General features: G+C 28.5%; 1 protein-coding gene across 3 annotated transcripts; it reads right to left on the bottom strand.

Annotated features, from left to right (window-relative positions):
• Nucleotides 1-688: 688 nt before the first annotated feature.
• On the bottom strand, nt 689-22,400 carry LOC122515639 (sodium-dependent neutral amino acid transporter B(0)AT3). Of its 3 annotated transcripts, XR_006303328.1 has the most exons (13): nt 21,740-22,400; nt 11,353-11,585; nt 10,455-10,475; nt 8,376-8,597; nt 8,077-8,187; nt 7,575-7,816; nt 5,242-5,383; nt 4,667-4,868; nt 4,357-4,516; nt 4,115-4,277; nt 3,757-3,957; nt 1,854-1,922; nt 895-986 (listed from the first exon to the last, which is right to left on the bottom strand). XR_006303328.1 is itself a non-coding variant. In XM_043633047.1 (12 exons), exons 1-12 carry the CDS (start codon nt 21,996-21,998, stop codon nt 834-836), a joined length of 2,109 nt encoding a protein of 702 aa, XP_043488982.1. In that variant the 5' UTR covers nt 21,999-22,400; the 3' UTR covers nt 689-833. The 3 variants fall into 3 exon arrangements, 2 of the variants coding, with proteins under 2 accessions (XP_043488982.1, XP_043488983.1); XM_043633047.1 differs by lacking the exon at nt 1,854-1,922 and having other exon boundaries at nt 689-986; XM_043633048.1 differs by lacking the exons at nt 1,854-1,922; nt 10,455-10,475 and having other exon boundaries at nt 689-986.
• Between the last annotated feature and the right edge of the window lie 1,117 nt (nt 22,401-23,517).

Raw genomic sequence — 23,517 nt, 5'->3', positions numbered from 1 at the left:
AGGAATAAAAAAAAAAAAAAAAAAAAAAAAACAAACAAATACAGACACTCGCGACGGAACACGCAACAACTCGCATACTCATTTTCACGCAAAGTATCATCAAACAAAAAACGCATATTTTCGTAATATCTAAAAATGTTTCGCCATGTAAAATCTCCCCTCTTCGCCCCTTTCTTCACCCCTTTCAAAATGCTCGTCACCTGTTACGAGCCTTTTTATTTTATATCTTCTCTAAATCATGCGATCTCAAACGGTATCTTCCTGAATCTTCGTCCACGAAGATCGAAGATCCTAATCTCGTATTAGTTTCTTTTATTTATTTTTTTTTATTCCCTCAAAGGAAGCACGAGACCCGTTTTTTTTTGTTTTTTTTTTAATTTCATTTTTCCTCTCTTTCTCTTATTTAATTATTATTATTATTATTATTATTTTTATTAATATTAATATTAATATTCCTCGGATCTTATATTTACAGGATTTTTATTCCGTCATTATTTTGTTCACTGTGTTGTTGTTCTTCTTTTTATTATTATTTATTTATTTATTTATTTATTTTTTTTTTTTTTGTTGGGTTTCTCTTTTAATTCCTCTTATTTATTCCGTTTGCAATAGTAGTAGTAGTAGTAATAATAGTAGTAATAGTAATAGTAGTTTGTTCGTTCGTTCGTTCATTCGTTCGTTCTTGTTATTTTGTTTTCTTCGTTTTATTTTTAAGGAGAAAAAAAAAAACGTAAAAAAACGCTCCCGTCCGTGTACGCGCGTGTAATTTTCTCTCTTTTTTTTTTTTTCTTTTCTCGTTTTTATTTTTTCTTTCTATCTTTGCGATGAAGCGTTCAAAATTCCATAGCTTCCATTTTAAAAGCTCTACCCTGAAGCTTATTCGGAACCATTTGGGACATAGGCGGTGCACTATTGTTGTCGTCGTCGCTGTTAACATCCTCGTCTTCTTCGGGAAAATCTTCTAATCGATCGTGGTACTCGTCCAACTGTAATAAAAAATGGAAAATAATACGAATTCATAGATTTTTCTTCATTTTATTGTTATTTTATTCATTCGTTATAACGTTAATTTCACTAATTTTATTGGTTTTTTTTTCTTTTTTTCGTATCAAAAGCAAGAACACTCTGGCTAACAGCCAAAGCTCGAAATTGATTGAACGAGTGTGTAAGTTTATATATGCAATGTAATGTAATGTAATGTGTGTGTATGTGTGTGTGTGTATTAACTCGCAAGCTCCCTTTACAAATTGAAACATTATCTCAACTATTCGCGATTGAGTTAGTTCCGTTCTCTTTCGTACACACTTGGCTACACAAATTTTCTTTACCCATTTGTCTTGTGTCTTCTTATTTGTTCATTTATTTTTTTTATCTTTTTTAATGCGTTTATTAAATGATATCATTATATCTATCCGCGTGTAAGTGTGTTATCTTAAAGAAAAAAACTAATTGTTTATTCTTAACTATGATTTGTTCTTTACTTTTTTTTTTTAGAAAAAGAATAATACCACATGTGGGGTGGCACTTTTTTTGGTGTATTAAAAATATCCGTGCAAGAACAAAAAATTGGCAATCTTTATTTTTCAACTAATTACTAATTTAAAACTTGGGACGTATACTACTACGTTTGTTTGTTAATTTCGAGAGAGAGAATTCAATTCAATTCAATTCAATTAATTTTACCATACGTGTGTGTTTGTCGTAATCAATTTTTTTTTTGTCAAAAACGTATATTTAAACGAAAATAAATAATTATTTTAGAAATAATAATAAAAAAAAAAAAATAAAAACAAAAATAAGAAAAATATCTATCAAGTGCATTCCCAAAAATTCATCATCTACGACAGACTCACATGTGATGCAGCTACGGGAGATATCGATTTAGCCGACCACAGAGAGACATAGAGGAAGCTTACCTATAACTGCAGATCATACCGATTGGTTCAGCTTGAACACATCGAACACACTTTCTCGAATCATTCACCACGAGAGAGACTATTATTTTTCCAACGATAATCAAAAAAGAAAAATCTCATTCCGTACAATTTAATCATCTCACAACGATTTATTTCTCTCGTGGTGTACAAAACGAGTATAATTCGTGTAGATATAAAATTATTGTGACTGAGATATAACAAAAAAATAAACACACACACACGCGTACAATGACCTAGCAGGGGGATGAAAAAAAATGATCGCATCTCAAAGCTTTGGGAAAGACGATACAAAAATTTGATAAAAAAGGGCAAAAAATTTGTCGAACATTAAAAAAAAAAATTCAAATAAAATTTGAAACAAATTAAAAATTGTAAAGTGATACGTTGTATGAATGACTTTTTCGTGTTGATTTTGTTATTGCAACGATTGTAAGGATCATCTTATGTTAGTTCTCTTCAGAGAAGCGCCATTGTATCAATTGTCACGAATTGCATCCAGTATGCGAATATAAACGATTATTTGATCGAAAGGGGTTCTCGGTTCCCCTATTCTTCTCTCTGCACGGTTACTCACAGTTAAACACTAATACACGCGTGTGCCACGCTTGTCAACTAATACGTCAAATGATACATCTTAAATTATAATAATATTTTACTTTGGATATTTTTAATTGAATTTAAAATTAATTAATTGAATTTGTTTCGAACGATTTCAAGAAATATTTCTTCTTTTCCAATTCATTTTTCGTTCTCGTCTGTTCTTCGAATAAAAAATAAATAAATAATATTATTTATATTATGCGAATGATATAAAAAAAAGGAACATAATTAATTTTAACATTTAAAATTGTCGGAATATAATATATTCATTTTCGTATAAAAATGTTTAAATTAAATCATAAAAAAAATTGTACAAAATATATTAACATAATTGAATCACAAATTTTCACGAAGTATTCATTATTATTGTTAAAATATTTTAATGAAAATATATTTCTATGATCAATTTATTAAGATAAAATAAATGGAAACCTTTACCATGAAAGTTCATAGTCAAGGCTAGTATATGTTGAACTTATTGTGTCATTGAACTTGATTACGTTAACCAATTGACGTGTTCAGATCGTATACACTTTATGAACAGTTTGATCATCGTTATTGGTTCACGTCTACATTTTTTGAATTAAATTTTTAACACAACGAGTCCAATTAAATTCGTTTATCTTTTTTCGTTATATCAGAAAACAAGCAAGTTGATAATTTATTATTCGAGTTAACAGACAAGAAGTTAACAAATTATTGTTTTTGTTCGTCAAACTTTCAGTAATAATTCGTGGTCACGAAATTTATTTGCACACGAGTGATAAATCAATTCGTTTGTCTATTTTTATTTCTAAACGTAGATTGAAAAAGAAAAATGCGATGTGATAAAAAGGAATAAAAAAAAAGATAAAAGAAAGAAAAGTGCATCAAAGTTTGATATGACGTAAGAATATTTCAAGCAGGATTCGCGTTATCGATTAAACATGAGCTACGAAAATATATACGTGTCTCGTACGTATATCATTTGACCTTTTTCGTATTTCATATAGATATCTAACTTCAAAATATGATCAATATTATCCTCCATATTTTTTCTTCTTTTTTTTAACTACCTTCGATGGTTCAAAAACAAACGTTGAAAATGATCGATGTACGAGAATAATGGCAAACATTGTTAATGACAGACAAAAGCCACATAAATTAATTTTGATTCTCTTTTCACACTTACAAATGAATAATATAATTATATTTATATATTGAAATAATATAAACTTACATCAACGTCACCCATCATTTCTTTAGTTGATACAGTAGTGTCGATACGACGAATGCTACCCTGATGAATATCCACGTCGAGTTTCACACATTGGAATACTCTGAGTAGAAAAACTATTGGTATTGGTGCAATACCAGCAAAAATTATGCAAACTGCTATTGCTAGAACCCAGCCTGGATAAGGCATTGGTACTGTTACACCCTAAATTAATAAACAAATTTATTATTTTTCAATTTAATGCTAATTTATGTAATGTAAAATCGTTAAGTGTTGAAAATTATTGTAATTATTATTATTTCATTTAAAAAATAATGAATATTCGTTTAAAATAATATGATAAAAAATTATTAATAATTACCAGGGTTGCATTCCATGCCGAATATTCTGGTTTCTTGATAAACATAGAAGCAATACTAGATATTAGTATGCAAACCATGATTATAGGAGCAAGAAATCTCCATGTTACTTGCCAATAAATACCTGGCCTGTACCCTGTCATTTCTTCAATGTCTTTCGTGAATCTAATAAAACAATTATAGAAACGTATTAGATACAATTATAGTTTATGTAAATTTTACAAATAATTTATATATATCTTACTTTTCGTGACCATAGACAAAGATCACGGAAATCATTTCCATAAGTGCAACCATAACCAATCCAATAGTACCAGCAAAACTGTCAAACATTTTCAACCAATATTCACCTGCACCGGTACAGAATATAAGCCCAACGAAGAAACACACGATACAGACTACACCTAAATTAAAATAAAATATAAATGAAACGTTAGAATATAAATAATTAAATCACAAATTACAACAATGATTTTCTCTACTTCGTTGAATATATTTGAATATATTTGAATATTTGAATATATTTGAATATTTGAATATTAATTATTATTTACCTGTTATATATTGTTTCTTTATTCTCTTGAATAGATCAATATCAAATATCACGCATAACATTCCTTCCATTATACCAATTTGTGAACCTAGTCCAAGAGCCAATAACATTAGGAAGAATATGCAGGACCAAAATGGTGCACCTGGAAGCTCGACGATAGCTTGCGTGAATATTATAAATGCCAAACCTGTACCTTCGGCGGCCTAAACAAATCATACTTCAGATTATAATTTATATTCATTTTGATATATTTGTTTAATATTTTATATATTTATTTTTGCAACATTTTCGAGTGAAAACTTTTTCTTTTTTTTTAATCAGCCAATAGGAATAACATTCATAACCGTTCATTAATAAAAAAAAAAAGATATAATGGGGAAGAGTTCTTGCGGATTTGAATTTAGAAGAAAAAAAAAAAATCTTACTTTAAGTTTTTTTTTTATCAAGGTGTAGAATTTTCTGGTTTAAACCACCATTACCAACACCATTACTATAACTCGATACACATGTACTCGGATAGAATCGATCGTGAAATATAAATTTAGAAATAATCGATTGTAACTTAGTTCAACTCACGTTATTAAGTTGTTCGCTCAAACTGCATCTATCCAAGGTCAAATTAGTGGCCGAACTGTTGAACGTATCAACAACGTTTTCGTAATCCTCCATCGTTGAATTTTCAAAGAGAAAACCGTACTTGATAAGAGATACCTTATTGCTGTAAGCAACAAAAATAATGGAACATTTTTTTTTTTCACAAAATCTTTCGGCACCATAGATTTTTGCCTGCTTAATTGACAATTCGTTGCGAATTTTTTGTTTCTTTTTTTTTTTTTTTTTTTTATTCGACGAAATGAAAAAATAAAAAAAATAAACAAACAAACGAACAAACAAAACCGTAACTTTTTGCTGAATTATTTTTATAAATCATTTCGTTTTTTTTTTTTCTTTCTTTCTTTTCAACGATTGCAACTTTAGCTTTTAATTTAAAATAATGTTTTCTTTTTTTTTTATTAAAATTAGCCTCGAGATTTTAATTTTTAATAGCCAGTTTTTCTATCCTGTTTCTTTTCTTTTTTTTTTTTTTTTATTTTCACCGTAATACTAAAGACAAAGAATTCATTCTTTTGTTTTGTTTTTTTTAAATATCACAGACATCAGTATTTTATAAGCATTTTTGTGCGTATTTCACGAGTGTGTTATGAATTAAAATGAAGAGGGAAAAGGGTTGTTTCGTACGAAAAATACATCTCTCTTTTTGTTTTTTTGTTTTTTTTTGTGTGCACTTCTCATTGTTTCTTTTTCTACAAAATAATCTGAAACACACACGCACACAATCTCATTCGCAGACGTTAAACGTAAATTTTACTTCGTACAAAAAAAAAAGGAAATACTCGACAACTGTGTCAAATGAAGTTATTTTTTTTTTGCTCTTTAAAATCGTACAACAACGAAAAATAATAAAAATGTTAGAAAAGAAAAGAAAGAAAGAAAAGAAAGAAAGAGAGAGACAGTGAAAGAAAAAGAAAAAACAACAACAACAAAAAGATAAAAATAAATAAACTAGTGCATCCTTTCTCTCCTCTTCCTCCACCACCACCACCACCACCACCTCCACCTCCACCTCCACCTTCACCTCCACCAGCAGCACCTTTTCCCTCTCCTCTTACCTCGTCGTCGTTGCAACGTTTTAATTACAACGTCGATGTGTCTTCCATTTGGCAAGGTTCCCGCGAATGTCGAGATGATGAGAAAGAGAAAGAGAGAGAGAGAGAGAGAGAAAGAGAGAAAGAAAGAGAGAAAGAAAGAGAGAGAGAGAGAGAGAGATATGTTACAACAAACGCGAGGAATATCTGTTTTTTCTTTTTTTTTTCTTCTTTATTTTTTTACTCTTAGAATTTTAACGTGAGGTATTAAGGATGATTTGTCGGTATAATCGGAAACAAAAGTTAATGACATTTTCATCAAATCCATATCTCTTAATATCTGTTGAAATAGATGATTTAAACCAACTATTTTTTGTTTATAATTGAAATTTTGATATAAAGTTTCTAAAAGAATGAAATTTAGTGATCATTTAATAATATTAACATAAAAATCTCAATTTAAGTGAAAATTGTAAAATAACTTTTGTTTGTGACTGTACCGTGAATTTACAAATTTCATTCTTTTAGAAACTTTATATCAAAATTTCAATTATAAAAAAAAAATAGTTAGTTTAAATCATCTATTTCAACAGATATTAAGAGATATGGATTTGATGAAAATGTCATTAACTTTTGTTTCCGATTGTACCGACAAATCATCCCTAACGAGTTTGAAGATTATTTCACGAAGTTGATTGATTAAAAAAAAAAAAAATATGACAAAGATAAGAGTCTTCAGATTGAAAAGATTTGCATTTAACGCGTTTGAATGTTATATTATATTTGAATAAAAATTTGATTTGATTTGATATAATTAATTTTGGAAATTAACGACAAATATGTGAGAAGAAGAGCCTGATTCACGATCGAGATGATAAATACGCATGCACATGCTCTACTTTTATTATTTATTCTAATGAAAATAATGAAAAAAAAAATAAATTCGATAATTATTGTTTGTTTAATGTCAATTGAATTTTGATGATCGTCCGATAATTATTTCATTTATTATTAACTGTATCATTTTGTTATAATTTTTTTTTATTTGTAAGAAAGAAGAGAGAGATTTTTAAATGACGAAGTGAAAAAAACCGAGTTACGTGATGAAATATTATTGTAACTAATTTTATTACGGGAATTATATAAGTTTGTTCCCATATTTTTTTTCGTAATCTATTTTCGTCTGTTGTATTTTTATATTTTTTTGTTTTTTGTTTTTTTTTTAATAATTTTTTGTATCGAAACCTGATATCTTGCGATTACCTTTCCAGGCACTTGTCCACATTCGACATCGCCTTGAACCCCAAAATGGCGAAAATGACAACGCTCGCGTAAATGGCGGTAAACGCGTTGCACACGCTCACCAGAATCACGTCCCTGACGCAATGGTTGTCGGGTGTATTGTAGCTTCCGAATGCGATCAAGGAACCAAAAGCTAATCCAAAGCTATAGAAGACTTGTGTTGCCGCATCTAGCCAGACCGTGGGCTCCAATAATTTCTCCACCTTTAGTTGATATTATAGAAACAAACCCCAACAAATCCCCCCAAGAAGAAAAGCTCCCGTTACCACCAGATCAAACGGGTAGAAAAAGGCCAGAGATAAAAAAAAAGGTAAAAAAAAAAGAAAAAGGGAAACAAGAAACAGATTTCAATGATATTCGAATTTTTAATCCGTTTGTTGTCATCGTAGTAGTAGTAGTAGTAGTTTAATTTTTTATATTTATATTTATATTTATATTTATATAAAAATTCATTCATTCGTACCTTTGGCGTATACATGTGAGCTAATCCAGCACTAGCACCTTTCAATGTAATCCCACGAATGAAGAAGATCGTGAGTACAAGGTACGGGAACATCGAGGTAAAATAAACTACCTGTAATCAATTGGAAAATGAATATAATGAAAATAGTAATCAGGTTTTTCTTACACTGTCATGGAAAATTCAATGCATTAGTTTGATTCGTTTGAATTGGGACTGGTTTGGGACTGATTTGGGACTGATTTGGGATTGGTTTGGGATTGGTTTGGGATTGGTTTGGGATTGGTTTGGGATTGGTTTACCTTGCCCGATGATTGTATTCCCTTCATGACGATAAAGAAGACAACGATCCAACTTAGCAGAAGGCACATAACGATCCACCATTTTAGAGATGATCCTTCCTCGATCGATGGTGCCGCATCCAGGGTGGTTCTGTACCAAAAGTAAGCTGTCTCAGAGCTCTTGACACATTCTTCTACCGGTTTCTCGTTGACCTCCGGGCACTTCGCCCATGGCAGTGGTGCCTGGATTACGTCAGAATTTCGATATGGGTCACCACAAACGGACAATTTCCGGATTTGCTAATGATTAACTCGACGATATCCGATCGCAGCTTATATTTTAAGTTGTAAGCTTTTATTTTAACTGATTTAGATATTTATATGTATGTATAGGGTGTATCCTATTTAAATGGATTCATTTAAATATTTGAGAAACTATTGTTGATGGGTAGAAGTAAGAAAAGGGGATAGGTGTTAGATAAAAGTTGATTTGTTTAAGGGTGCCATTGTTAGCTGATATTAATGAAGATTACTGACAAAGTCTAGTTTGATTTTTTCGAATTAAACGTATCATGATTAGATGTGGTCATTTGTAAAAGATTCGATGAAAATTTATGTAATTGTTATTTTATTCGTTTAATAAATAAAATAATATTTATATGAATAAGTTTCTTATTAAATCTCGGTAAATTTAGTGTTAAATGAAATAATATATTTTTTTTTTAAATGCACCAATTCGTGTAAATTTTGATGTACCGAAACCATTCAACTATTTTGTCTAACACATTTATTTGTCTTTTCTTCTACCATCGATAGTTTGGAAAATATTTAAGTGGATCTATTTAAATGGGACATCCTGTATATACATATATGTTTTTTTTCTGCGTGCGTTTGATGTTTATGAAATTCATGATAATTTTCATGGACGATTTATTATCTTACCACATAGGAAAATATACTAAATGGGTACTTACTTTGTTCGTGATCAACTATAATGAGTCCAATAATTATCCAGCAATTTTATTCTGGTTTGTGAATTCTTATTTGTTTCTTTTTTTTTTTTTGTGTAATACTTTTTACGCGTTTGACGGTACAGTCAAAAATTATAATCAATATTCTAATACAAATATAATTTATAACAGAGATTGCGGATAATTATTGATCGAGTATTTTATCAAAAAAAAAAAGATAAAACAGATAACAAGAGATAACAATATTCGCGTTTTCAAATTGATCCTTCCCGTCTAATCATAATTCAACGAATTGAATTAGAAAAGAAGAAAGGGTTTATAATTTGATATGCAAAAATTGTAATCTTTGTGTAATCACATAAAATGACGACGATGACGTATAATAATAATAATGATGATGATTATTGAAATATTACGAGATCGATGTTAAGTTTTTTGTTTGTCGAATGAATTTGCAAGCAGATTTAAGCGTTTCAAAGATTATTCATTTCATATTAAAAGCAACGAGTTAATGAACGATTATTAAAATGAAGTAGAAAAATAAAAAATAAAAAAAATGATGATGATTATGATGATGTTTCGCGAATGTTTAATTTAGAGATGAATTTTGGGTACGAACGAGTTTAAAAAAAGAAAAAAAAACAAACAAACAATTTGACTTCTTCGTCGTCTCACCCAATGAAAAAATACAACGATGGGAACGCCTAAATAATCTGTCAATTCTCGTGAAAGATTTTTCAAACAATTTTTTTGTCCCCCCTGTAAAAAAAAAATCGTCAATCTTCCGGATTGTTGTTTCGATAATAAAATCCTGGATGAACGATGAACGATTTGCTGCGAATTGCAAGACGACGATTAATAAATGTGGCGTGGAGATGCGAGTATATTTTTATTTGCGAAATAAATATTAAATATTAAATATTAAATATTAAAATGAAAACTTTGGCGAGAGAAAAAATTTCTTGTGAACCGGTGACTGTAAAAAGAAAAAATAGATTTTCTTTTTTCGTTTTTTTTTCTCGCTTTCTATGCTCAAAATTTGATTTTTCCTTTTTTGTTTTGTTTTGTTTATTTTATTTATTTTTTTTTTTTTTTTTACAAGCTGACACTGTGTTTTAGGGGTACTTACGCCGAAATTAATTGTGACTGCCTATGGGGGTGCGCGCGCACGAGTTGGAAAAAAACAGAAAAATAGTATTCGATTAGTTTTACAATTAACACAAAAGAAAAAAAGCATTCCTTTTGATTTTTTTTTTTAAACTCCTTACTTCTCTTTAGGTTCTAAGTAAGAAATTAATACGTGTGGTTGACTCGTCGGTTTTCATTTCTCGGTCATTCTTTTTAATTAATATGAATTCTATTATCGTTACAATAATTATTTGGTCGAATTTTTGGAAAAGATATGAATAAAAAGAAAAAAACATAGTTGTTTTCTTATCATTTTTAACGACGAGTAATTAATTTTAATTACGAACGCGAATATTAAATAATTTTTGTTTCCTTTTTTTTCAATAACCTCAATTTAAGGATGATTTGTCGGTACAATCGGAAACAAAAGTTATTTTACAATTTTCACTTAAATTGAGATTTTTATGTTAATATTATTAAAATGATCACTAAATTTCATTCTTCTAGAAACTTTATATCAAAATTTCAATTATAAACAAAAAATAGTTGGTTTAAATCATCTATTTCAACAGATATTAAGAGATATGGATTTGATGAAAATGTCATTAACTTTTGTTTCCGATTGTACCGACAAATCATCCTTAATTTTTACAATTATTTTTTAATAATATAAATAATAAATTCAATTTTTTATCACGCGTGTGTACGTGTGTATACATATTAATATATTAATAATTAATAAAAATTATAACCACACGAATGTGAACTTAATAATCAATCAAAAAAGAGAATAAAAAAAAGAAAAGAAAAACGTCGAGAATAAACTTACTGCATAAAAAACACAAAACTGATTCCAAAAAAAAGAAAAAAGAACATATCTTTCAAATGAAATAACTCACCTCGAGAGAATTGAAGAGGTAGAAGAAACACCAGGTAATAATGACGTTGTAATAAAGTGCAACGAAGAAGGTGACAATGCAGGAGGCTATTCCTATACCACCCAACCAGGGGTGTATCGTATTCCAAACACCAAGGGCACCCTGTCGCATTCGTTGTCCAAGACCCAATTCGATTAAAAATAATGGTACCCCTTCGAGGATGAGCATCACGAAAAATGGTATAAGAAAGGCACCTATTTTTGTTTTGTTTTGTTTTGTTTTTTTTTTCCAAAACAATAATAAGAAAAAAAAACATAGATTTATTAACAAGAATTCATTTAAATCACTAAATATGAATTAACTATTATTTAAATATGATTTAAGAATGATTGAAAAAACACGTTTGAAGTTGATTAAATAACGAAACATAAACGTGTGTGTTGCAATTATATCCTCGGAATTTCTTATCGATCGAAACTTACAACCACAACGCGTTTGCAGTTTGACAAAGTAAACGTGCATCGATTATTCACATCGATTGCATTGATTCTTCGTAATTCGTAAAATGTTTCATGGGGGGCAGGGTAAGGGGTCCTAGGGGGTGGGGTTTGTTTTAGGAAAAATTAAATTGCGATACGAGTGAAGTATCTTTTTTGTTTTCATTTTTCACTTTTACTTTTCAACGCGTGCGAGTGAGTTGAGTAAATCAATGAACTGTCAACTTTTACTTATCGACTCGTGACATTCGATAGAACAATGTTATCGATATTTACATTTATATATGTGTGTGTCTGTGTGTGTGTGTGTATATGGCCAGGTACGATTTATTATCGAGGTGCTTTACGTAAGTTTCCCACGCGTAAATCGATAAGCAGCAACCGGCCAAATTGCGCTTTGCTTCAAAACCTGGCGCGAACTTACGACCTCGGTTATATTTAACGTACTATGTTATACGTATTTCCGTGCTATTCAATTTCTTACCTTTTTTACTTTTTTCTTTTATTTTCTTTTTCTTTTCTTTTCTTTTCATTTTATCTTTTATTAGAACGCTTCAAGAAATATGTTCAAATGCTTTCTCTTATTTTCATTTCTCTTTTCTTTTCTTTTCTTTTCTTTTATATATATACAGGTATACACATTGTGACGTTTCAAATAATTTCAAAAAGATTATAGTAGGTTTTCTCTATTTATTTTTATATTCGTGTTAGCTAAACTGCAATTTAATATTCAATTTTTGGATTTGACGAGAATAAATATTTCTAGGATATTTACTTTATTTGTAACGAACTATTTTAATACTGTTGCAATAAGGTTAGACAATTTTTGTTAAACCCACCTAAATTGATTTAAATTCTCGTTTCAAAAGTCACTCTTTTCAAATACAAAAAACTCGACTATTAGAAATAATCTTATCGTAACAATTCGAAACAACAAATTGAATTTACTTCAAAGATATTATTTAACAACAATCAATTTCATTCGAATAAAACATTCTTGACGAAGTGAATTAACGAAGAATTTATTGATAAAACGAAGAAAGAAATAATACGATCGAGTAGAATTTATTATCGAAAAAATATGCTAAAAATCAATCGAATCCAATGATTTTAAACGAATTGGAATTTATTAGTACAACAAGAAAAAGTACAAAAATCAAAGAAAAATATTTACTTTATTTGTAATTCTCGATGAGAACTATTTTAATCCTATTGCAATAAGGTTAGACAATTTTTGTTAAACCCACCTAAATTGATTTAAATTCTCGTTTCAAAAGTCACTCTTTTCAAATACAAAAAACTCGACTATTAGAAATAATCTTATCGTAACAATTTGAAACAATAAATTGAATTTACTTCAAAGATATTAATTAACAACAATCAATTTCATTCGAATAAAACATTCTTAACGAAGTGAATTAACGAAGAATTTATTGATAAAACGAAGAAAGAAATAATACAGTCGAGTAAAATTTATTATCGAAAAAAATATGCTCAAAATCAATCGAATCCAGTGATTTTAAACGAATTGGAATTTATTAGTACAATAAATACAAAAATCAAAGAAAATGATGTAGATGAGTTATGTTCAGTTGAATTTGAACATGCAAGCAAGAACTATCCCTCGTTAACGTATACTCAAAGCTTACGATATTGTACGTTCGCGAATCTCCCCTTTTGCAAGACATGCAAAGCACAACCCCTTAGCTTTAGTTCACCCTCTCTCTCTTTCTCTCTCCCTCTCTCCTTCTATTTTTCTTTCTCTCTCGGTCTCGGCCAGACTCCCTTCCCTTCCCTTCCCCAAGTTCCAAGCCAACAGAGTTTCGTATTGATCGTGCAACGTACTACGTACCCGTTTCACAGCATTCTCTTTCTCACTCATACACTCTCATTCTCTCTCTCTCTCTCTCTCTCTCATTCTCTTATTCCTTTTCCATCTTTATTTCCCCCTTTCTTTCTGTCTCTGTCTCTCTCTTTTTCTATTTCATTCTCACCCGAACTTTCGTACCTTTCTTTCGGCACGACAAGTTCTTCTTATACCTCATTTTATTTTGATCTTTTATTATTTTCTTTTCCTATCCCTTCCGACCGTTAAACGAAAATTTTATCAACCCTTCCGACGTGTAACACTCCTCTCGTATTTTGCATAATATAATTTAAACAAAAAAATAAATTTAAAAGGGGGGATGAAAGTATGATCGAATCCGTTGTAACACGAGTAATAAACCCTTAACCACCCTTATTTTTCTATTCGTAAATTGTAATTATTTTTGAAAAAAGAAGAAGAAGAAGAATGATCGAATATATTGTAACACGAGTCAAACTACCCCTTTCTATTTTTTTAATAATGATATTATAGTATTTTTATGTATACGTTTGATTTAATTCTCAATGTACATATAATTATTTTGAAAAAAAATGAGGAAGAGAGAAAGAATGATTTAATTCGTTGTAACACGAGTAATAAACCCTTACCCTTACCCACCCTTATTTTTCTATTCGTAAATTGTAATTATTTTTAAAAAAAGAAGAAGAAGAATGATCGAACTACCCCCTTCTATTTTCTTATCAATCATATTATAGTATTTTTATCTATAGGTTTGATTCAATTCTCACCAATGTACATATAATTATTTTGAAAAAAAATGAGGAAGAGAGAAAGAATGATTTAATTCGTTGTAACACGAGTCAAACCACCCCCTTTTATTTTCTTAATAATCATATTATAGTATTTTTATGTATACGTTTGATTTAATTCTCAATGTACATATAATTATTTTGAAAAAAAATGAGGAAGAGAGAAAGAATGATTTAATCCATTGTAACACGAGTAATAAACCCTTAACCACCCTTATTTTTCTATTCGTAAATTGTAATTATTTTTGAAAAAAAAGAAGAAGAATGATCGAACTACCCCCTTCTATTTTCTTATCAATCATATTATAGTATTTTTATCTATAGGTTTGATTCAATTCTCACCAATGTACATATAATTATTTTGAAAAAAAATGAGGAAGAGAGAAAGAATGATCGAATCGTTGTGATACGAGTAAAACCACCCTCCCTCCTCCCTCCCACCCCTTTTTCATTCACTGAACAATCATATAGTCGTAGTATTTTTATCTATAGGTTTGATCAAAAGTTATATTTATTTATAAGAACACCTTACGTTCTTATAACTTTGACCTTTTTATATTGTTATTGTTGTTGTTGTTTTCTTTTTTTCTTGTCGAATTTATTTATACGCGTCAGAACGTTGAATTTATTATAAACTTTGACTGTTTTTTCTTTTCTTTTATTTTCTTTTTTTTTTCTATCTATCTATACAAGCAATGTTAGTTCAATGAATCGTTTAAGAGTTTACTTTGTTTAAATTGCTAATGAGAAATTGTGCGTTTATGGTCGAGTACGGAATATCAAACTCGTAACGGGTCTTTGAAATTGTTGCTAAACGATTTAGTTATTCCTATAACGTACTTTTCATTCGATACGATACGACCGAACGAGTCAAACGAGATCCATCCTACGTGTTATCTTTTTTATCTATCATCTATCATCATAATACTAATCCTTCTAATCAGAAATTTTCTAACAACGTTTTAATAATATCGTATTAATCATAATTTATATTATCCAATAATATTTTTCTACAAAATATTTCATTAACATAATTGTTTCAATTATACAAATTTTTTAAAAATACGAAATACAATTTCGATTGCTAATACTGAAAACGTACGAGATAAGTTTTGATTCTAATTTTTAATTAAAAATCGCGGAAGAACAATGTTCAATCGAATAATATTTTTTGTACATTTTATTGAAACAATTATGTTTCAATCGAATATGAATTAGAGAAATTTTCAAAAACGAAATACAATTTCAATTGGTAATATTGAAAACGTACGAGATAAGTTCTGATTCTAATTTTTAATTAAAAATCGTGGAAGAATTAATTTCAATCGAATAATATTTTTTGTACATTTTATTGAAACAATTATGTTTCAATCGAATATGAATTAGAGAAATTTTAAAAAACGAAATACAATTTCAATTAGAAATATTGAAAACGTACGAAATAAAAAAATGTTTCTAACTTCGAATTAATAAAAATCATCGTGGAAAAACAATGTTCAGTTTAAAAAAAAAAAATAGAATAATATCGAAACGAGGGACGATTGTTCGTATTAAAAATAAATATTCGAAGGTTGATGCGAATAAAAAAAAAAAAAATTCATTTCAAAATGAAACACAATGTATAATAATAATATTCAAGTGTAATACTTCGAAAGCTTTTTTCTTTTATATTTTTTTTTTTTCTCTTTCTCTTTGAACACGTGCCACTTTTTTTCCCGAGCACCCCCCTTCTCTCTTTTTCTCTTTCTCTCTCTCTTTCTCATTCTGTTCTGATGTGACACACGCTCTTTTATTCGGAACGAGACATTTCGGTCTCGTTCTTCGTTCGACCATGACCTCGACGCGATCGTAGTTCTTCCTATTGAAAGAGAAAATAATTCATGCTAGTATGAAGCTAGTATGAATCGTCACGAATCACATTTCACGTATTAAAAGATTATTTTATATCCGACAAATATATTTCTATTCACCCCTCCACCCCTCCCCACCTCCACCTTCTCAATAATTTATCTTATTTTTGAAATAAATCATTTCATTAATTTTATTTACCGTGTTCATTTTAAATAACATTCATGATAATTGAAATGAAAAATATTTTGTTTAATTAATAAAATGAATTACAAATATATATTTATATGTCCCCTCTCCCCTCCACCACCTTCTCAATAATTTATCTTATTTTTCAAATAAATCATTTCATTAATTTTATTTACTGCGTTCACTTTAAATAACATTCATGATAATTGAAATGAAAAATATTTTGTTTAATTAATAAAATGAATTACAAATATATATATATATGTCCCCCCTCCCCACCACCACCTTCTCAATAGTTTATCTTATTTTTGAAATAAATCATTTCATTAATTTTATTTACCGTGTTCACTTTAAATAACATTCATGATAATTGAAATTAAAAATATTTTGTTTAATTAATAAAATGAATTACAAATATATATATATATATATATGTGTGTGATCATTTGATTTGATATAAATAATTAATTTTAATTTTTAATAAATAATAATTAATTAATGAAAGGTTATTAGTACAATGGTAGAATGAATATTTCTGATTTATGATTTAGAAAATATAATTTTAATTAAAAAAAAAAACGTATTAATTTAATTGTAAGATTTCAATTTAAGTTTGATTTAAACGATATTGTTGTTAAATTGTTAAGAAGACCCCACGCGAGTTGAGGTCACGTGTCTTTCCCTTGAGGTAACAAAATCGATTAGTTTGAAACGCGTGCTTCGCACATTATCTTATTCGTTGTCTAGTCTTGTCTAGTCTTGTCTAGCATTTCACTTTCATTTCATTTCTTTGTTTCTTTATGAAGGAAATTTCCAATAGCTTTCGATAATACTTCAGAATGTTCATACAATATACAAAATTAAATTGAGAAAAATATTTCCTATTTTTAATTGAAAATTTAATTTCTTTATAGAAAATGATTTGTTATTTTTATTAGTGTAAGTTTTGAAAGTGTTCGGAATATTATTCGACGTTCCTATCCTCGTTATTATTTTGTATCGATCACTATGACGAAAAGAGTGTTATATAAGGCTCGACAATTCTGGCATTCTAGGTTTCGTTTCTGTTTCCTTAAAATAGTATGTCCTTTCTATTTCTATTGCCCTCTAATACACAACCATTTAGATTATTTATATATGTGTGTGTGTATGTGTAGCTGTGAGGTGGGGGGACGGTTTAAAAATAAATAAGTTGTTTGATTTATTAGAAAATAACAAATGTATCTCGATTATATGTCCTTAAATAATTTCTATTTATTTTCTGATTTTATTTCAAAGGAATTTTCGTTGAAAAATTCTAAATTAATTTATTACATCGATTGATTCAACATTTATTTTCAAATTTATTATTCGATTATGTCATTAAATAATTTTTATTTATTCTGATTTTATTTCAAAGGAATTTTCATAGAAAAATTCTAAACTAATTTATTACATCGATTGATTCAACATTTATTTCAAATTATTTCGATTTTATTTGAAAGAATTTTCGTTGAAAAATTCTAAATTAATTTATTATTCGATTATGTCATTAAATAATTTCTATTTATTCTGATTTTATTTCAAAGGAATTTTCGTAGAAAAATTCTAAATTAATTTATTACATCGATTGATTCAACATTTATTTCAAATTATTTCGATTTTATTTGAAAGAATTTTCGTTGAAAAATTCTAAATTAATTTATTATTCGATTATGTCATTAAATAATTTCTATTTATTCTGATTTTATTTCAAAGGAATTTTCGTAGAAAAATTCTAAATTAATTTATTACATCGATTGATTCAACATTTATTTCAAATTGATTGTTCACGTTGATCGATCGTATTATTCGAATACTTCAAACACGATTCAATTTAATGGAATTCTTTTTGATTTGATATTTCGTAAAAATGAATGGAACTTTGATTTTCGAGTATAATTTTTCTGAATAATAATTATTTTGTTTTTTATTTTGATATAGAAAGATTCCATTCGGTGATCATCTTCCTTCCTTCCTTCCTTCCTTCCTCCTACCCCCTCCCCCGTTCGTCTGTATTTTCTCTCACAGAATTTCTTGCAAGCTCGTCGTTTACAACGGAATATTTCCAGAAGTATTTATAGAAAACTTGACTACATTATTCGTCGAGTTAGATGCCTCCTCGAGACTAAGCAAGGACGACTAATACGATGCAAAAGGGATCGGACAATTTATTTCCAGTTTCTAATCTTCCTTTTTTTTTTTTATTAAACAATTGCGAAATATGTTAAATTATTAAAAAGGATAATTTATTTCCAGTTTCTAATCTTCTTTCTATTTTTTTTATTAAACAATTACGAGATATGTTTAATCAATTAATCCATTCGATTTTCGGTGATTCAAATTACTTGAAAAAAAAAGGTATTCCGATATTAAAAAGGACAATTTATTTCCAGTTTCTAATCTTCCTTTTTATTTTTTTATTAAACAATTACGAAATATGTTAAATTATTAAAAAGGATAATTTATTTCCAGTTTCTAATCTTCTTTCTATTTTTTTTTTATTAAACAATTACGAGATATGTTTAATCAATTAATCCATTCGATTTTCGGTGATTCAAATTACTTGAAAAAAAAAAGGTATTCCGATATTAAAAAGGACAATTTATTTCCAGTTTCTAATCTTTTTTCTATTTTTTGTTTATTAAACAATTACGAGATATGTTTAATCAATTAATCCATTCGATTTTCGGTGATTCAAATAACTTGAAAAAAAAGTATTCGGATATTAAAAAGGACAATTTATTTCCAGTTTCTAATCTTTTTCTATTTTTTTTTTCGAAAACAATTATGAAATATGTTTAATCAATTAATCCATTAATTAATCAATTAATCCATCAATTAATCCATTCGATTTTCGGTGATTCAAATTACTTGAAAAAAAAAAAGTATTCCAATATTAAAAGTTGTCTTTTATTAAAAATCACTTCTACGTTCCATTCATATTAAAAATTAAAAAATTTCATTTAAAAAAAATCCATACACTAGATGAAAGTATAAAAAAAGAAAAAGTATTATATTGGAAAACGATTTGTATAATCGTTGAAAGATATCAGATTTAGTTGATGAATTTTGGGTTCTCAGAACAATCTGAACAAAATTAGATAGGATAACTATCTATCTATCTATCTATCTATCTATCTATCTATCAGTTTCTCGAATATTAAGAAGAAGAAGAAGAAGAAGAAGTGGAAGTGGTATTGAATCAACGCGTGGGCGAGTAGTAGAAAGGCGGCCGTGGCAAAGACTATGAAAGCATTTAAACGTGAACGTGAAATCTCGTTTCTGTGTGGCGCATGCTAAAGGGGAAAATCTCGTAGAATGATGCACGACCCACATTCGCTAATCTTGAAAACGCATAGCCAGCAAGCAAGCAACCAAAGCAAGCAAGCAAGCAAGCAAGATCCTCCTCAAATCGTTGTAGCCCGTTGTACGATCATTCGAGTGGAAAATAAAAAAAAAAGGAAGAAAAAAATCCGTGGAAAAGTGTAGCTTCGGGTAGGTGGATGTATTTTTGGAATGGGTGGGTGGGTAGGGGGGTAAGAAGAAAAATCGATCCACTTGCCTATTCTGAATTTTGTTCTTTTTTGATTACTCGACCAAACGTTTTGATCATTCTCAAGGACGATGCATGATGCATTCATTTACTTGCTTGCTTGTAAGTGTTAGTAAAATCATCGTCCGATCAAATTCGTTGACCGACAAAAATAAAAGATGTTATTGTAATTTGATTTAAATTGAAATTAGATACATGAACGCATCAATTCGTAATTTCAAAATTATTTTACAGGACAGGGATTTATTTTGAAAAGTTTCATTTTTAAAATATACAGAAATAGAATCGCGTCACGGATTCTCATGAATTTACTTCTGGTTGTTGGTGGTGGTGGTGGTGGTTATGGGTGGTTGTGTTACTGCAGTAGTAGCAACAACGTAAGTATGTATAAATTTTCGATGTTTAAAACTGACATCGAGCAAATGTGAATGTTCTTTAAATAGTTCACATTGAGAAATAAACTACGCGGAAATTTGTAGTAGTAAATTTATTGTTAGATGTTCATTGATAGCGAATGAAAATTCATTCATCGTAGAGAGTATTGGTTGAGAAAAATTATAAATGAAATATTTTTTCATAATTTTTTTTCTTTTTTTTTTGTATCATCTTCCATTTTTTAAGGGACATTGGAATTTTAGGATGAAATCGATAAGACCTTTCTTCCACGAAAAAGAAAATAAAATGAGAAGAATATATATATGTGTATGTGTGTGTGTGTGTGTGTATACGTCAAGAAATTTGTTACGCAACTCTTACACAGAAACCCAACCAAACGAGAACGTTTAAAGAATTCTTTTAGGTGAACGCGTATTTATTTCAAGAAAAAATGGGAATATCATTTTCGAACGTGTAAAAATAAATAAATGTTGCGCGAACAGCACTTTTCTTTTCTTTTCTTTTCATTTCAATTCATTTCATTTTTTTTGTCTTTATGATTGTAATATAAATCGTACGAAGAAATAAGGAAATTGGTATGAAATATATATCTGATATTGCAAAATGACACAAAAACAATGATATATATTTCAATGAATTTAATTTATAACGATCGCAAATTGTTTGAATATTATTTGTATAAATTTTATTCGATCGAACGATAGGAAAAATTCGATAATTTATATGAAATTTATGAAAATAATAATAAATAGTAGCAACACACACCGTAAGAAATTGAATTAATTGTATAACTTGATTCACAATTATTTATAAAAATATGTATTTTGTATAATTGCAAAATAATTGTAAAATGGAATATATGATATATATGAAATGGAATATTTTACTAAAAATATGGAACACTTGATATATATGAAAATAATAATAAATATTAGCAACACACCGTAAGAAATTGAATTAATTGTATAATTTTATTCACAATTATTTATAAAAATATGTATTTTGTATAATTGCAAAATAATTGTCGAATGGAATATATGATATATATATGAAATGGAATATTTTACTAAAAATATGGAATACTTGATATATATGAAAATAATAATAAATATTAGCAACACACCGTAAGAAATTGAATTAATTGTATAACTTGACTCACAATTATTTATAAAAATATGTATTTTGTATAATTGAAAAATAATTGTCGAATGGAAATACATATTTAAAAGTGGTTAAAAAAAAAAAAAAAAACAAAAACCATGCTTACCTCCACCATTCTGTTGGCACAGATAAGGAAACCTCCAAATATTTCCAAGCCCGACACTATAACCGATGATGCTAAGAAAGAATTGCATTTTCCCGCTCCATGCTGCTCTGTTATCTTCCGGTCTCGGTTCCGGGTTGACGTTAGTGGCATTTTGATTTCCGGAAACGACGATGGTAACGTTGTGAGGTGGTTGTTGACGATCATCGTTTAGAGGAGCCAGCTCGTGACCGTTCCTCGTGCTTTCAGATTTCACGACCATTCTTCTTTCCTATTTTTTTCTTCTTCTTCTTCTTCTTATACAATCTTCCTTTTTCTTTTTTTTTTTTCTATTCCTTTTCCCCCACTCTTTTTCTTTTTTATTTATCCGTGAGTTTATTAATTTCGCGACGAGGAACTTTTGATTCGGATTTTCGGTAATATAATTTTTTTTTTTTCTTATTTTATTTTAATCAGCAACACCGTAAAAATTGTTTAAAACGATCAAATATTTTTCTTCATACAAACGACACATATATATTTCTATATATGTATTTGTTTAAGAAGACCAGATCCTCCAAGGGGGGAGTGGGCGGATAGGTATGGGGTTTCTCCTTTTTTAATATTAATAATAATAATAATAACAACAATTGCAGATATATAACAATAACAATATTAACAAACTTTCCTTAAATCTTTTTCTTCTTCTTCTTCTTCTTATTCTTCTTCTTCTTCTTATTCTTCTTTCGGTATATTTTCTTTTCTTACGTTTTGTTTTTTAATATATATAGATTATTATTATTATTATTATTAATAATAATAATATTGAAATAGTTGTTTATCGTAGAAATGTATTACGACAAGTATATGGAAAGTTTGTGATACGATCTAAGGGAAGCATCATCATTGTTATTGAATAATATATTCAAATGGATTTTAATAATAGAAAATAAATACATTTATCATAACTACGATGAAATCGTACAACTTCTTTGTTGAAAAATAGGAAGAGAAAATAGTACGTATCACTGTGAAAAAAAAAAAAAGAAAGAAAAACGAGAACAAAAATGCAAATAGAAAAAAAGGGTGTGTACGATGAACAAAAATTCTAATTTTAATTAATTTCAAACGAATTTGTCAATAATTATTCCGTACTTCTTCTCAACGACAAAAAATTGTCATGAAAAATAATATCACAATTATTCGTACGATTTGTATATTCTTCTCTGAAAAATTACAACACTTCGAAAAAAAGAAAATTCTTCGAATTTTAGATTTGATCGTTGAAACGTGAATGAGAAAAATAAAGAGAGTTGTTACGGGGGGGTGTCAAATATATCGATTAATTCGTCACGCACACACAAATAATAATACACACACGTATACACAGAAGAGAGAGAGAAATAATAGCGCGTGTCGTGGATAGAAACAGGAGGAATAAGACAAAGATGAGATTTAGAAAATAAATCAACAACAAATCTTTCTATTTTCTTTCTATTTTCTTTCTTCTCTTTCTTTCGAAATACTTCGTTGAGGTATTAAATCAATCTTAATATTTCTGTCTCTCTCTCTCTCTCTCTCTCTCTTTCTTATACTTGATCGTATCAAACGTATCAACTCAGGTCCTCTCATTCATTATTCATTCATTAATACCACACGTTATTTATCCTTCCTTATCTCTCTTTCTCTCTCTCTCTTTCTCTCTCTTTCTCTCTTTCTGTGTGTATAATATATATTCGAGTTACTTAAACTTGATACTTTTTAAATTGCGATGCGAACAATCGTCAATTTGATAGCGTGCT

Source organism: Polistes fuscatus, unplaced genomic scaffold (assembly GCF_010416935.1).
Source record: "Polistes fuscatus isolate 324 unplaced genomic scaffold, CU_Pfus_HIC Scaffold18, whole genome shotgun sequence".
NCBI lineage: Eukaryota > Metazoa > Arthropoda > Insecta > Hymenoptera > Vespidae > Polistes > Polistes fuscatus.
The sequence above is the reverse complement of the archived record's forward strand: the minus strand, read 5'-3'. Positions and strand labels throughout refer to the sequence as shown.